This window comes from Stegostoma tigrinum, chromosome 28 (assembly GCF_030684315.1).
Source record: "Stegostoma tigrinum isolate sSteTig4 chromosome 28, sSteTig4.hap1, whole genome shotgun sequence".
NCBI classification, from domain to species: domain Eukaryota; kingdom Metazoa; phylum Chordata; class Chondrichthyes; order Orectolobiformes; family Stegostomatidae; genus Stegostoma; species Stegostoma tigrinum.
Genome location: NC_081381.1, coordinates 29,357,202 through 29,370,765, shown reverse-complemented (window position 1 = coordinate 29,370,765; position 13,564 = coordinate 29,357,202). Strand labels below are relative to the sequence as shown.

The 13,564-nt window shown below is 41.3% G+C and overlaps 2 protein-coding genes across 3 annotated transcripts in view; one reads left to right on the top strand and one right to left on the bottom strand.

Annotated features, from left to right (window-relative positions):
• Positions 1 to 4,287: 4,287 nt before the first annotated feature.
• cptp (ceramide-1-phosphate transfer protein) lies at positions 4,288 to 11,181 on the bottom strand. The gene is made up of 2 exons (XM_048561443.2): positions 11,063 to 11,181; positions 4,288 to 7,649 (listed from the first exon to the last, which is right to left on the bottom strand). The coding sequence occupies exons 1-2, from the start codon at positions 11,179 to 11,181 to the stop codon at positions 7,127 to 7,129; spliced, it is 642 nt and encodes a 213-aa protein (XP_048417400.2). The 3' UTR covers positions 4,288 to 7,126.
• An 86-nt stretch (positions 11,182 to 11,267) lies between these two features.
• The window catches only part of ints11 (integrator complex subunit 11), a 46,294-nt gene continuing 43,997 nt past the window's right edge, over positions 11,268 to 13,564 (top strand). Inside the window, exons 1-3 of one of the 2 annotated variants that reach the window (XM_059655653.1) lie at positions 11,268 to 11,371; positions 12,955 to 13,066; positions 13,180 to 13,277. In XM_059655653.1, coding sequence (XP_059511636.1) covers positions 13,039 to 13,066; positions 13,180 to 13,277 — 126 coding nt within the window. In that variant the 5' untranslated portion in view covers positions 11,268 to 11,371; positions 12,955 to 13,038. Of the gene's footprint in view, positions 11,383 to 12,954; positions 13,067 to 13,179; positions 13,278 to 13,564 lie in introns of both variants that reach the window. The other variant, XM_059655652.1, reaches the window with a different exon arrangement.

The following is a 13,564-nucleotide window of genomic DNA, read 5'->3' as shown; positions in this document are numbered from 1 at the left end:
GGTGGAGAGAGTATAGGTGGGGAGATAGGGAGGGGATAGGTCAGTCCAGGGAAGACGGACAGGTCAAGGAGGTGGGATGAGGTTAGTAGGTAGATGGGGGTGCGGCTTGGGGTGGGAGGAAGGGATGGGTGAGAGGAAGAACCGGTTAGGGAGGCAGAGACAGGTTGGACTGGTTTTGGGATGCAGTGGGTGGGGTGGGGGGGGGGGGGGGGGGGAAGAAGAGCTGGGCTGGTTGTGTGGTGCAGTGGGGGGAGGGGACGAACTGGACTGGTTTAGGGATGCAGTAGGGGAAGGGGAGATTTTGAAACTGGTGAAGTCCACATTGATACCATTAGGCTGCAGGGTTCCCAGGCGGAATATGAGTTGCTGTTCCTGCAACCTTTGGGTGGCATCATTGTGGCAGTGCAGGAGGCCCGTGATGGACATGTCATCTAGAGAATGGGAGGGGGAGTGGAAATGGTTTGCGACTGGGAGGTGCAGTTGTTTGTTGCGAACTGAGCGGAGGTATTCTGCAAAGCGGTCTCCAAGCCTCCGCTTGGTTTCCCCAATGTAGAGGAAGCCGCACCGGGTACAGTGGATGCAGTATACCACATTGGCAGATGTGCAGGTGAACCTCTGCTTAATGTGGAATGTCGTCTTGGGGCCTGGGATAGGGGTGAGGGAAGAGGTGTGGGGACAAGTGTAGCATTTCCTGCGGTTGCAGGGGAAGGTGCCGGGTGTGTTGGGGTTGGAGGGCAGTGTGGAGCGAACAAGGGAGTCACGGACAGAGTGGTCTCTCCGGAAAGCGGACAGGGGTGGGGATGGAAAAATGTCTTGGGTGGTGGGGTCGGATTGTAAATGGCGAAAGTGTCGGAGGATGATGCGTTGCATCCGGAGGTTGGTAGGGTGGTGTGTGAGAACGAGGGGGATCCTCTTAGGGCGGTTGTGGCGGGGGCGGGGTGTGAGGGATGTGTTGCGGGAAATACGGGAGACGCGGTCAAGGGTGTTGTTCTCGATCACTGTGGGGGGAAAGTTGCGGTCCTTAAAGAACTTGGACATCTGGGATGTGCGGGAGTGGAATGTCTTATCGTGGGAGCAGATGCAGCGGAGGCGGAGGAATTGGGAATAGGGGATGGAATTTTTGCAGGAGGGTGGGTGGGAGGAGGTGTATTCTAGGTAGCTGTGGGAGTCGGTGGGCTTGAAATGGACATCAGTTACAAGCTGGTTGCCTGAGATGGAGACTAAGAGGTCCAGGAAGGTGAGGGATGTGCTGGAGATGGCCCAGGTGAACTGAAGGTTGGGGTGGAAGGTGTTGGTGAAGTGGATGAACTGTTCGAGCTCCTCTGGGGAGCAAGAGGTGGCGCCGATACAGTCATCAATGTACCGGAGGAAGAGGTGGGGTTTGGGGCCTGTGTAGGTGCGGAAGAGGGACTGTTCCACGTAACCTACAAAGAGGCAGGCATAGCTGGGGCCCATTGTGCTCCTGAGATGCTGCTTGGCCTACTGTGTTCATCCAGCCTCACATTTTATTATCTTGGAATTCTCCAGCATCTGCAGTTCCCATTATCTCAGTAAAATAATAAGCTCTGTCAATGGTCTGCTGAATAAAAATATACCATTCAATTTGCTCTTAAGCTATAAATCAACCAAGACAAGATGATCCTAGGCTGAGATAAATAATTTTAACTAGATTAGAGGTAGGGATATTAATATCTTTCTGCTAAATGAGGAGCCAACCAGGGTATGTATCCACTTATTCTGTAACTTCTGCGGAGAAAAAGTGTACATGTACAAACGATCTAACTTGAATTGATATAAACACCTTTCAAGAGCCTGACATTGCAAAATATTTTAGTTACTTATTTACTGCTGACAAATAGTAACTATTCTCAAGTTGACAAACACAGCAAGTAATATTCTAATGTCTCTCACAATTAAATCTGTTCCTAACTGAAACACTTGTTTTGCAGGCTATGGGCATAGCTCATCAGATTGATTGCTGATACCTAGTTTTGCAGAGATTGTGAACTGCTTTTTTTCATGTGGTGATGGGTTATCTCACTAGTGAGAGGTTGAAAAAGCCAACAGCAATGAAGGAACAGGGATCTACACAGTCAAAACGACACGTGACTTGGAGAAAGATTTGGAAGTAATGGATTTCCTATGATTTTAGGATTTTATCATTTTCCTTTTTGTAAGGCACTTGTCAGCAAAACCAACTGCTCGCTGCAAAAGTATCCACCATTTTAAATGTCAGAACGACTAAGTTTACTGCTCCATTAAGCAAAGCTGATTTATGACATGATCAAGGAATTTTCACATCTGTATAGTTCATTTGTTCACTAACTGGAGAAGCTGAAGTCGCAGCACATGTCTGCTTCACAATAAATAAAGTTTAATTTTGTTTTGTTCCTTGGGTGTGGAACTGGTTTTGAAGCTGAACAGAAAATTCTTTCTACAAGATCATTGTTCATTATCCCCAAATTACTGTTATACTACAAACACAGATATTTATTCTCATGCACATAAAAAACACCAATGAAGAATTAATTATCCTTAGGTCCCCGGTTCATTTCTGGCTCAAAGGAGATCCCACCTTTCTTTGGGGGCAGCACAGTCTCAGTGCTTAGCACTGCTGCCTCACAACGCCAGGGACCGAGGTTCGATTCTACCCTTGGGCGACTACCTGCGTGGAGTTTGCACGTTCTCCCTGTGTCTGTGTGGGTTTCCTCAGTGTGCTCTGGTTTTCTCCCACAGTCCAAAGATGTGCAGGCTAGGTGGATTGGCCGTGCTAAATTGCCCATAGTGTTCAGGGATGCCTAGATTAGGTGGGTTATAGGGAAATGTGTCAGGGTGGGACGCTCAGAGGGTTGGTGTGGACTTGTTGGGCTGAAGGGTCTGTTTCAAACACTGTAGGGATTCTATGATTTAATATGAATGCAATTTTTGTCTGTTTTACCTGTTAGTTTAAGCAAACAAATTGCGCCACCTACCAGTTATACGTGCAGTTACATGAAACAGTTCCTACATGAGAATTTTGCATCCGTCGAGCCCGCGTAAAGTTACAGCTAATTGTAAGAGATTGTATTCTAATAATGACTTGACAAATGTTGACGACATCCCAGTTTCTTCTCCAATAACTTTGGAGATATGTCAGAACCCAGTATCGGCATACGTTAGAAGAGACAACCATGGGAGGAAATAACAAGGTGTGGAGCTGGACGAACACAACAGGCCAAGCAGCATCGGAGGAGCAGGAAAGCTGACGTTTCAGGCCTAGAACCTTCTTCAGAAACGGAGGAGGGGAAGGGGGTTCTGCAATAAATAGGGAGAGAGGGGGAAGCGCATTGAAGATGGATAGAGAAGATGGGTGGAGAGGAGGCAGTCAGGTCAAAGAGGCGGGGATGAAGCCAGTAAGAAGTGAGAGTGTAGGTGGGGAGTTAGGGAGAGGATAGGTAAGCCCAGGGAGGGCAGTCAGGTCATGGGGGCTTGAGGTGGGAGGAGGGGATAGGTGGGAGAAAGGACAGGTTAGAGAGGCAGGGACAAATTGGGCTGGTAGGGAGAGGGGAGATTTTGAAGCTTCTGAAGTCCACATTGATACCATTGGGCTGCAGGGTTCCCAAGCAGAATACGAGCTCCAACCTTCAAATGGCATCATTGTGGCACTGCAGGAGGTCTAGGATAGACGTGTCATCTGAGGAATGGGAGGAGGAGTTGAAATGGTTCATGACTGGGACATGCAGTTGTTTAGTGCATACCGAGTGTAGGCATTCCGCAAAGTGGTCCCCAAGCCTCCGCTGGATTTCCCCTGATGTAGAGGAGGCCACAACGAAACAATGGGAGGATCCCATTTTTCCTATCAAATCACCAAAAAGTGTCTATTTTCTTGCCTTCAGCTGGTGTTAAATCAATACAAGGACAGCAGCTTTACCAGGACAACACTGGCATCTAGATTACCACCTTCTTAAAAAGGCCTTGTTGCCAAGCAAATGTAAATAGGATCCCAAATTAGATTTTTGGCTAGAGCCTACAGCACCCAGAACAAAAGAAGCCCACCAACAGGTAATTGTCAAGTCATTTGTCAGAGCAGGTCCAACATGTTGGTTGTGCTGAAAGAATACATGTTTTAGTTTGGAAGTGCCCATGTATTGAGACACTGATCTCCCACTGTGAAGCAATTTCTAGTTTCTAGCCACCCAAAGCAAGTAACAGGGTGTGCTGTTAAGCATCAGTAGGCTGCTGAGAAATTCAGTTTGCTTACTTACGTACCTGCATCTATCAGTTTATAGATCAATGACAAAGCAAAACTATGTGCACAATTTAATCCTCTCATACATTGAACGAAGTTACTGAAATTCCAAAAGGTACATTAGATTTGATTATAAATTAAATCACTTCAGATCACAGATCCAACAAAGAATTTCACATTATTCATGAGGAAGACGGATTTAAGTCTAAATTTCATGTTATTATTAATGTTTGAAATTTAGACAAGTTTACAACTGGATTAACAATAAAGAAATCTTCCAGGAGTAGGTCAAACCCATTCACATACAGTAGCCCAAAAACAAAAAAAAAGTGACTTTTCTTGATCAAAGACTAATGCTGACTGAAGCTGATATGTGAACACAATAAAGGGATGGCAAAAATCCCAGTAAAAATATTGATATGAGTGCAAGTAATCATCAAGACTCCCTTCTGGTACTTGTCATGAAATTAAAGTCCACTGTAATTGTGAGATCACTTATGTTTTCTTATTTATTTTCTCTGGTGTCCTTTAGGCAGTGACTCTTCTGGGCTAAAATTACCACAGCATCCATCATTCACATATCAGTCTAGATAACAAATAGCACAGGGTACATCATAGCTGTTCTTATCCTGCTTTTGCTCAAATTCCATACTGTCAGTTTCCAGCACCTGTGGAAAGGACACATTTTTGTTTCTTTAGCCTTGCCATAGCCTGGTGTTGTTAAATGCAGTAGTAAACTCATGTTCTAGAAGGGTGAAAAGTAAAGAACTGCTTTTCATTCCTCCAGTGAACAGCAGATTTCATGCAATGCCCCTAACCATGCAATGAAGGTCCTTTGCTTAATCCAAAATTTTGCTGCTCTCAGTTGAGACATGCAAATTGATCTGAATAATCATAGAGATCAGGTAAGGAAAATTGTGGCTGATTCTGAGCCACGGATTTCTGCCTGATAGCAGCATTCCATCCTGACCCTGGACATTCTTTGTCCTGGAGCCTGCCTTGGGTTGGCGATCAGGAACACAGCAATTGACAGTAGATTTGTGGCCAGAAAGAGGAGAGAGCTGCAAAACCTAAGTACATGGCTTATTCGTTCCTCACAGAACAATGAAAGCTTTCAAACTATTCACAAACCAACATACATTCCCTTTTCATTTCCTTATTGCAAATTATGCAAATATCCAAAAACAAAAAAGTGCAAAAATGTAAACTAATTCCTCCTTCTACTATGATGTAAAAATCTGAGTTCAATGCGATATCTTGCATAATTAATATAGGGAGTCTCTTCCACAGTTAGTAATCTGCTGGTTTTGCTGCTTGCTCTTGCAACAGTTTTAACTTCATGTAATTTATTCAAAGTTGAATGCGATTAACAAAAATGCAAATCAGATCAGAACCAAGAGGACTACGGATCTGAAACACATAGAATACTGACAGTCAGAGAATCTGTCAGCACCTGCAACAAGAACATTTTGGATCTTTCATCTGGATTGTACTCGGACTTCATTTCCTCAAGGAACAAAGTAAATTAAACATAATTGGAAAATGGAAGGGTACTCATTTGAATTTACTGATATATAGAAAGTGAAAAGAAACATAAAGGGGGTGACTCATTCTTTGCTCAATTTTCTCACATATAAGCAGAGTTTTATCATGTGTCTTTGGGCTAGGCAGAACCCAATCCGTGACTTAGACTGGGCTGCCTAATTCTGACTGAGACCCTATGTTTGGCTACACTGTCGCACTGTCCTTGGATAAGAGTAACAGGAATAAACAATGTCAGTTGCAATCTGCATTCCTGCTTGCTGTCCAGTAACACTATACTGCGAAGTACAAATGTGTTCAAATCACTGACAACAGATTCAGGCCAACCTAAATACATACCACAGTGGACCAGGCTCTCTGTTCACATTCAGAGATGAAGAATGGGCAGTGGGACAAGGTTTAGGCTGTCAAGACCCTCAAATCAGGTATCATCAGTCAACACCTTTAGAGAGAAGTACAGGAAATAGTGATCCATGGGGTGGTGCAACTTATAGATTAATGAGAAAATGTTGCAAAGATGTAATCTTCAGTTACACGATAAAATATGAAGTATGTTCTTGGTCAGCAAGAGAGACTGAATGAAAGATTCATCTTGTTCATCTGAAGCATTGTAAATGGAATGTTCCTAAAGTTTCATAAAATGAATAATTTCCATCCTGATAAAAATAACATTTAGGCTGTTTTACTTAATTAAAAAAAACACGGATGGTGCATCATCATGGCACCAATACTGTCTGAAAAATGCAGAAGAAATGGTGGTGTATTCTGCAGCAGCTACCAAACACCACTGGCAGCCAAAACAGTTATGATTAAACAGAACAGCTGCTTCAAAATCTACAGTCAAAGTATAGGATGGAGATCAGGGATAGCAGTTCTATGGGAATAGAATGATTTCTATTTGTACAGCAGTATATGCAATCGTTCTCAGATGAGCTAAGATTTATAAATGAAGAGGAACACTTGTCAATCTATTCTAATCTTAGAGCAACACTCTTACTGTACCTAATTCCACATTTCACTTGGCTTGATAGTCTTTTTATACCAACTCTACATCAGTTGCATGCCATGGAGCCACTTTAACATCTAGTGTTAAACGTTTCTAAAATTAATTTCAAAAGTATCCATGTAAGTGATATATTCATCCTGTCAGTTTGGTGATCTCAAATGCATATTTGACCTTTTAATAAACAATATCATAATGTGAAGGGAGTACTGACTCACTACATCCAACAGCTCATTATCAGATTAATTAAAGTAATTTTTACCATCTTTGATTGCCAAAGCTAGTATTTGCAAATATCACTATTAAAAACCCAACACTGTAAAACAAGTGGGTTATTTGTGCAAACTACAGGATTAAGGAAGATCAAGCAGGCCATATTGACTGTACAGGTCTTCTGTAATGTCATAAGTCTTTGCAACGACCGGCAGTGCTTCCCCCAGTATAGATACCACCTTCTCTGTTGGGCCCATATTCATAACCTCAAAGAAGTTTGCTCGGCTCGGCAGCATATAAAAGGCAACAGTTGCAGCTTTGCGTACTATCCAGGGATGATATTTAGCTAGGGAATCCTGGTATGCCTCTGTACAAAGAACAGAAGTTTTGCTATCATCAGAAGCTACTCGCAGTTTCTCCAGAAACAGCTGTAGCCACCTGAGGGCACGATGGAGCCGCAATAGTGTACGACAGCCAGAATCCCAGTGGTCACCCCGCTTTGTCAGATCCACAAGCTTGTTACCAACTTCATACTTCACCATTGATTGAATCGTCAGATACTGTTGACCATTCGCACCACGTCTGTAGTGTTCCAGAATTTGGATTTTGGTGACAGCGTCATGTGAAATAAAGGAAAAGGCCGATCCCAGACTGTTCATAAACCTAAAGTGTAATAAACAGACATATTTTAGTGTTTAGAACAGAGTTAAAAAGTAAATTACTGGTCTAACAAAAATTAAAAATAAAAATTGAGAAGCAATATTCTTAAAGTAACCACAATACTCCATTGCCAAGTGGGTTACTACTTCCAGAATTCAAATTGTAGCTACTTTTTTGGGAGTTTATCTTGCAAGATGCAGGTGAAAGATCTCAATTTCTACCCCTGATTTTCCACTGATCTGGGAATGGTAGAAACTGTACTTTGTTGATTACAGAGGGAACGACTGCTACATGTTACACCCAGGCTAGAAGCACCCAACAGATTGGGACTGGGCCCAGCAATGTTGTTACCATTGGTTGAGCAGTCTGCTGACATGAACCCTCAGACGCACAGGGGATGTAATGAACAGTGCTATGCATTAAGTGTAATGAGCAAGAATCAATACATTCAGGAGAGGAACACAAAGTTGGCGAGGAATGTTCATGTACATCAGTTGATAAGACACTGATGCCAATGCTACTCTGATATTTGTCAAGTGAAATTCACACATAAGCAGGTCACATGCATATTCCTTACAAATGCAGCTATTAAATGAAATCAAATTTAATGTTCTAGATGTTGTGACCTACTGACAATAAGTTTACCACAATACATGGTATAAAGAATCTTCTAAAGGGCCATATCAGATTCAAAACATTAACTCTGTTCTTGTCTCCACTGATGCTGCCAAACCTGCCAAGTTTCTTGAATGCTTTTTATTTCTCATTTCCAGCATCAGTGATATTTTGCTTTAATAATAAAGTGGAAAGTTGACAGAACACAAAATTTGGGTTTAAAACTTCCAGTTGTGTGTTAGAAAGGCACCTGTTTGAACATATACTCTATTATTGTGGAGAAATGGAAAATGTTACCAATATCTGTTGATCTACAATGTCAGTGAAGTGCAAGCACTGATCATTGAGCATCACAACTCAATTCACTGAAAACTGAAAGTACCATTAAGTAAAACCTCAATTTAAAAGGATTAGGGCATCTCTGAATAGAATTCACTTGTGTTTCTTAGAATGAAATAAAATACAAGTAAAATAGCAGATTTGGGAATGCATTAGAAGTTATTGGCTCAGATATTACCATGGTAACATGAGTGAACCCGACAGCAAGTGCTGCCTTTACTTAATTATACCAAAAGCAACTTCAGGAGTCTGGAAATGCACAAATTCATTTAGAAAAACAGAAGTTATTTCAGTGATGCTATATTTTTTTTTTCCAGAAAGTGCACTGTGAGGACTCACCCCTCGACTGCAGTCGCTGGCAAAACACCAAAGAAGTGACGTGAACTTTTTATTCTGGTCTCATCTCACTCATTGTAAAAATCCCTTGAGAAAAAGTTACACTTTATTGACCAAGATGTGTTTGGATCTTAATGGCAAAATAACAACTACAGAATACTAAAGACTGGTCCTGAAAAGCTAATTTTATGTTTGCAAATTGTCAAATTTCATCTTTACTATCAAGAGTTCTACATATTTAAAATAAAATGTATTTAAATCTAATCATGTATTTTACAACAAGATATTTTAACAGCTTTAGTGACCTTGTTTGCAATTGATAAATCCTTCAAGGCAGTTGTTTGCCTATCCTGCTTATTTACAACATTGCTGCTGCTGCACACCAAGATTTCCTTTGACTTAATGTCTGATACATTAGGAAAGAAGAAACATGCCATGGAGAGTGCTACATCTTTGTAGGCAGCATTCTTTGACATCACCAAATATTCTTGCTATGTTACTCAGCATGAAAGCTAGGCCAATGTTTTGGGAGAAGGATAACAGCCTAAAACCTTAAGTTGTTCTTTTCTGAAGCAAGAGGCACTCTACAATTCCAGATAATGCCAATATTTTTGCTTTTGGTAGGTTGGGAGATAATGGTTTCACATACACAATCTATAAAAGGTTATCATTAATGCAGTATATTGGTCAAGTGAACAATTTACAACAAGGTGATGCTCGCCATACAGCATCGCAAAAAGAAATAGCTCTCATTCTCATTTTCCCCAGATTAATTTTGTGAAAACAGATTTGGCCCCTCACACTAAGTAAATCGATTATACAAAAATCCAAATTAGGAACAGAAGGAGGCTACTCAGCCTTTCTATTTAGTTTCAAAATTCAATAAAATCATGGTTGATCTGTTCATGTTTTGAATGCCACATTCACATCTACTCCCAATAACCTTTGATTTGCTTGCCTAACAATAAAAAAACATTACTTACTATCTCCACCCTAAAAAATACACAAGGACATTGCCGCCATCCCTCTGAGTCAAGGTGTTCCAAGGTTACACAACTCTCAAAGAAAAGAAACCTAAAAAAACTCCTAGTTTTTAAACACTGCTTCAGTATAGTCATTAATTAACACAAGCTAGTTCTGGACTCACCTAGAAGAGAAAATATCTTTTCCATATCCATCCTGTCAAGATCTTATTTATATTTTAATCAACCTGTTTGGACAGGTTATGACAAATCTTTGGGACAAGTAGGACTTGAACCTGAAACCAAAACCATTTGAGCTAGAGTAAGGGACACGATTGCACCACAAGTTTGTGAAAAGAAGGATCTTATATTTCAATCAAGTCACCCATGACTCTTCTAAACACGTGAAAACATGAGCAGTGTGTCCAACCATTCCTCAGAGGAGGATGCACACTTTCCTGGTATCAATCCAGTACACAATTGTAAACTGGGGTGGCACAGTGATTAGAGATAATGGGAACGGCAGATGCTGGAGAATCCAAGATAACAGTGTGGGGCTGGATGAACACACCAGGCCAAGCAACATCTTAGGAGCACAAAAGCTGACATTTCGGGCCTAGACATCAGCTTTTGTGCTCTTAAGATGCTGCTTGGCCTGGTGTGTTCACCCAGCCCCACACTTTATTATCTAGCACTGCTGCCTCACACTGCCAGAGACGGGGCTTGATTCCAGCCTCTATCTGCATTATAGGCATTCAGATTCTAAGCCTCCTCTGAACCATCTCCACCCCACTTACATCCACAATTTTGCAAGATGTGGTCTCATCAATGTGCTAAAAATTTCAAGTATAACATCCTTACTTCTGTTCCTCACAGAATAAAGGATAACATTCCATTAACATCTTAACTAGTTGATGCACCTACATTCTAAGTTTTTTTTGCGATTCGTGCACCAGAATATCAAAACTCCTCTGCACCTCAGAAATACGTTCCACTTAGGTGGCATTCTTCGTTTGTTCTTCCTAAATTAACATCACGTTTTCCCAGATTACATTCCATCTGCCAGATATTTATTGAAAAATTCAACTTCTCCACATCTGTCTGCAGTCTCCATAAGTTCTGTTAGCAATAGAGCGAAAGGATTTTTTTTTGAAAGTCACTCACTTTACCAGTCCTTTCCATCCTTCTAAGTAATGTTCCTGCAGGATTTCTCCGTTGTCAGTCAGACATTCTTTGAAAGACCCCAGGACCTCAGTCAGACTGAACCGATCTGGATGAGCCATTTTAGAAACTGAAGCGAAGGAGTAGGGTGTTTTATTGACCAATCACAGCGCGGCTGTCCCCGGCCGGAAGTCCCACCTCAGCACCAGCCCACCTGGATCGAGCATCTCATTGGCCGTTGCTCTTGTCAGTCGGGTGGGTGTGCTGGGTGTCCTGGAAACGAGGGCCTGCTCGGCCTTGCTGTCGCCCGAGGTAGGCCTGAGGTTAGCGTGTTGTTTCTGCCCGGTTTGTGACAACAGCGTTTAGGGGAAAGGGAAAGGAGTAGGACGGGAATCGCTGTAATTGAGAGGGCTCCTTGTGTATTTAAAAACCCGTCGCCATCATTATGCGACGGGAAAGTGATAATAAATTGAGTTGTATTTTTAAAATTGCAACGTATGAATGTTAACCTGGAGACTTTAAGTGTGATTTTTTTTTGTTTAAATCAGTGAAGGAGGCCGCAACTGGCTTGCTGTCCTGTTCATTGTCACTGTCTGGAATTTTGCTGCTCCTCAGCAAAGCTCACTGTAAACCAGTGTTGTGTACAATCTATTCCATTAAATTTGACAGTTTTTAAAAATAGTTCCCAGTTTTTTTTAATGGGACGTATGTTGCTGAATTCAAATTTTTGAATAATTCAATTTTAAAGGCAGTAGATGACTGAATTGTTAGTGGAGGGCATAGTGGTGAAACAGTTTTTTTTCCAACAGTCTGGCTGCTTCTTTGTTACCTTTAATGTTACCAACAGCAGTTTTTTGTATTTTAATTATCCTTTGCATGCACTTAAAATTTTTCAAGCTCTCTTAGTGGGCTATTGATTCCTGTTCTCTGAATTGTTAGTGCAAGTCTCTGGAATTGTTTTGTCCAGTAATGACTAGTGTATACCTGTTGATTTTATGAAGATCTTCATTAGTAGGTGGACATGTGCATTCAAGAGGCTGTAAGAGTCGATGGGTTTCAGGGCTTTGTACACTCAGACATTGAGTATAAAAACAAAGTTAATTTGTTCAAATCATGGTACAATGATAAGAAATATTCCATTTATGTAGTAACTTTCTCTTTGAAACATACCTCAAGATTCTTCACAGATCATTGTAGCAGGAATAAAATTGTGACCATATGCTCAAAAATTGAATCTTTCTTCACTGAAATAAGGAAACTTAGTTAGAGATTTCACAGAGATTTTTAAAATTCTTAAAAATTTTAAGGCGTAAATAGCGCAGAACTGGCATGACAGGCTGTTGAGGTTAAAACTAACTGTTTAAAGATTAATTGAACAATGTCAAGGCATTTCTTCCCCCAGAAGATAGTGAATGCCTGGAATTCAATATCCCAGAGAGTTGTGTAGCCTAGATCACTGAAAGTATTTGAAGAGAAGGTAAATAGAGTTTTAAAATATCAAGGAGCTGAGAACTCTGAGGAGCAGGTACAAGAGAGGAGCTGAGGATTAGCGCACACCAAGCCATGATTTTATTGAGTAGCAGGATGGGATTGAGGGTACGAATAGCTTACTCCTGTTCCCATTTCTTAGGTTCTTGCTTTCAGTATTTGAAAATGACATTTTATATTAGGATATAGCTGTTGAAAAAAATGGTTGTAAAGTTCTGTCAGTGACTTGGAGGTGAAGTTCACGCCTCTAGACTTTAACACACAGTACATACCACTGTCTCCCTGTTGCACAATGATACTCTCACTTCTTCTCTCATTTCTTACCCTTACATAGGAGAGACCAAACTGCTGGGCCTTGAAATCTCCTGAGATTTTGTTACTGATACAGTCTGCTTTAAATTTATCAGATCCATTTTGCTGAATTTAAGATGACTAACTGATTTCATCAGTACATTCTTGGAACCACAAGTTGCAGTGAAATCTGATTGCAAATGCCAGAAATAAAGGTCACACCTTTAGGTAAGAATTCAAATATTCAGCTGTCTCTAGAATAACAAGGAGCAGCATTATTAGATATGATTGTTAGTAAGAACTTAGAAAACTTGCAGAATGATGAGTCCTTGCTTTTTCAGGGGCTGGCCAGGATGTGGGCCGCAGTTGTATCCTGGTCTCAATTGGTGGGAAAAACGTGATGCTGGATTGTGGAATGCACATGGGATATAATGATGATGTAAGTATATGGAACAATCGAATGGTAGAAAATACAGGAAAACACAGGCTTGTGAAATAAAGAGATATCTGGCCAGTGTTTTACAGTTTGAGTTTACATGGTTCATTTGTCAATTTTTGTGTATCCGTGTTTCCTTCAATGGACGTGGACCCAGTGATTGTTGGTCATTGCTGACTTAGTACAGGTGTTGAAGTGTTCCCAGTTTTCGGTGTCACATATCACTGGAGGTAGAGCCATCACCATAACAGGAGTAGGTTGTAGGTTTATTAACCACTGTAGTTATCACT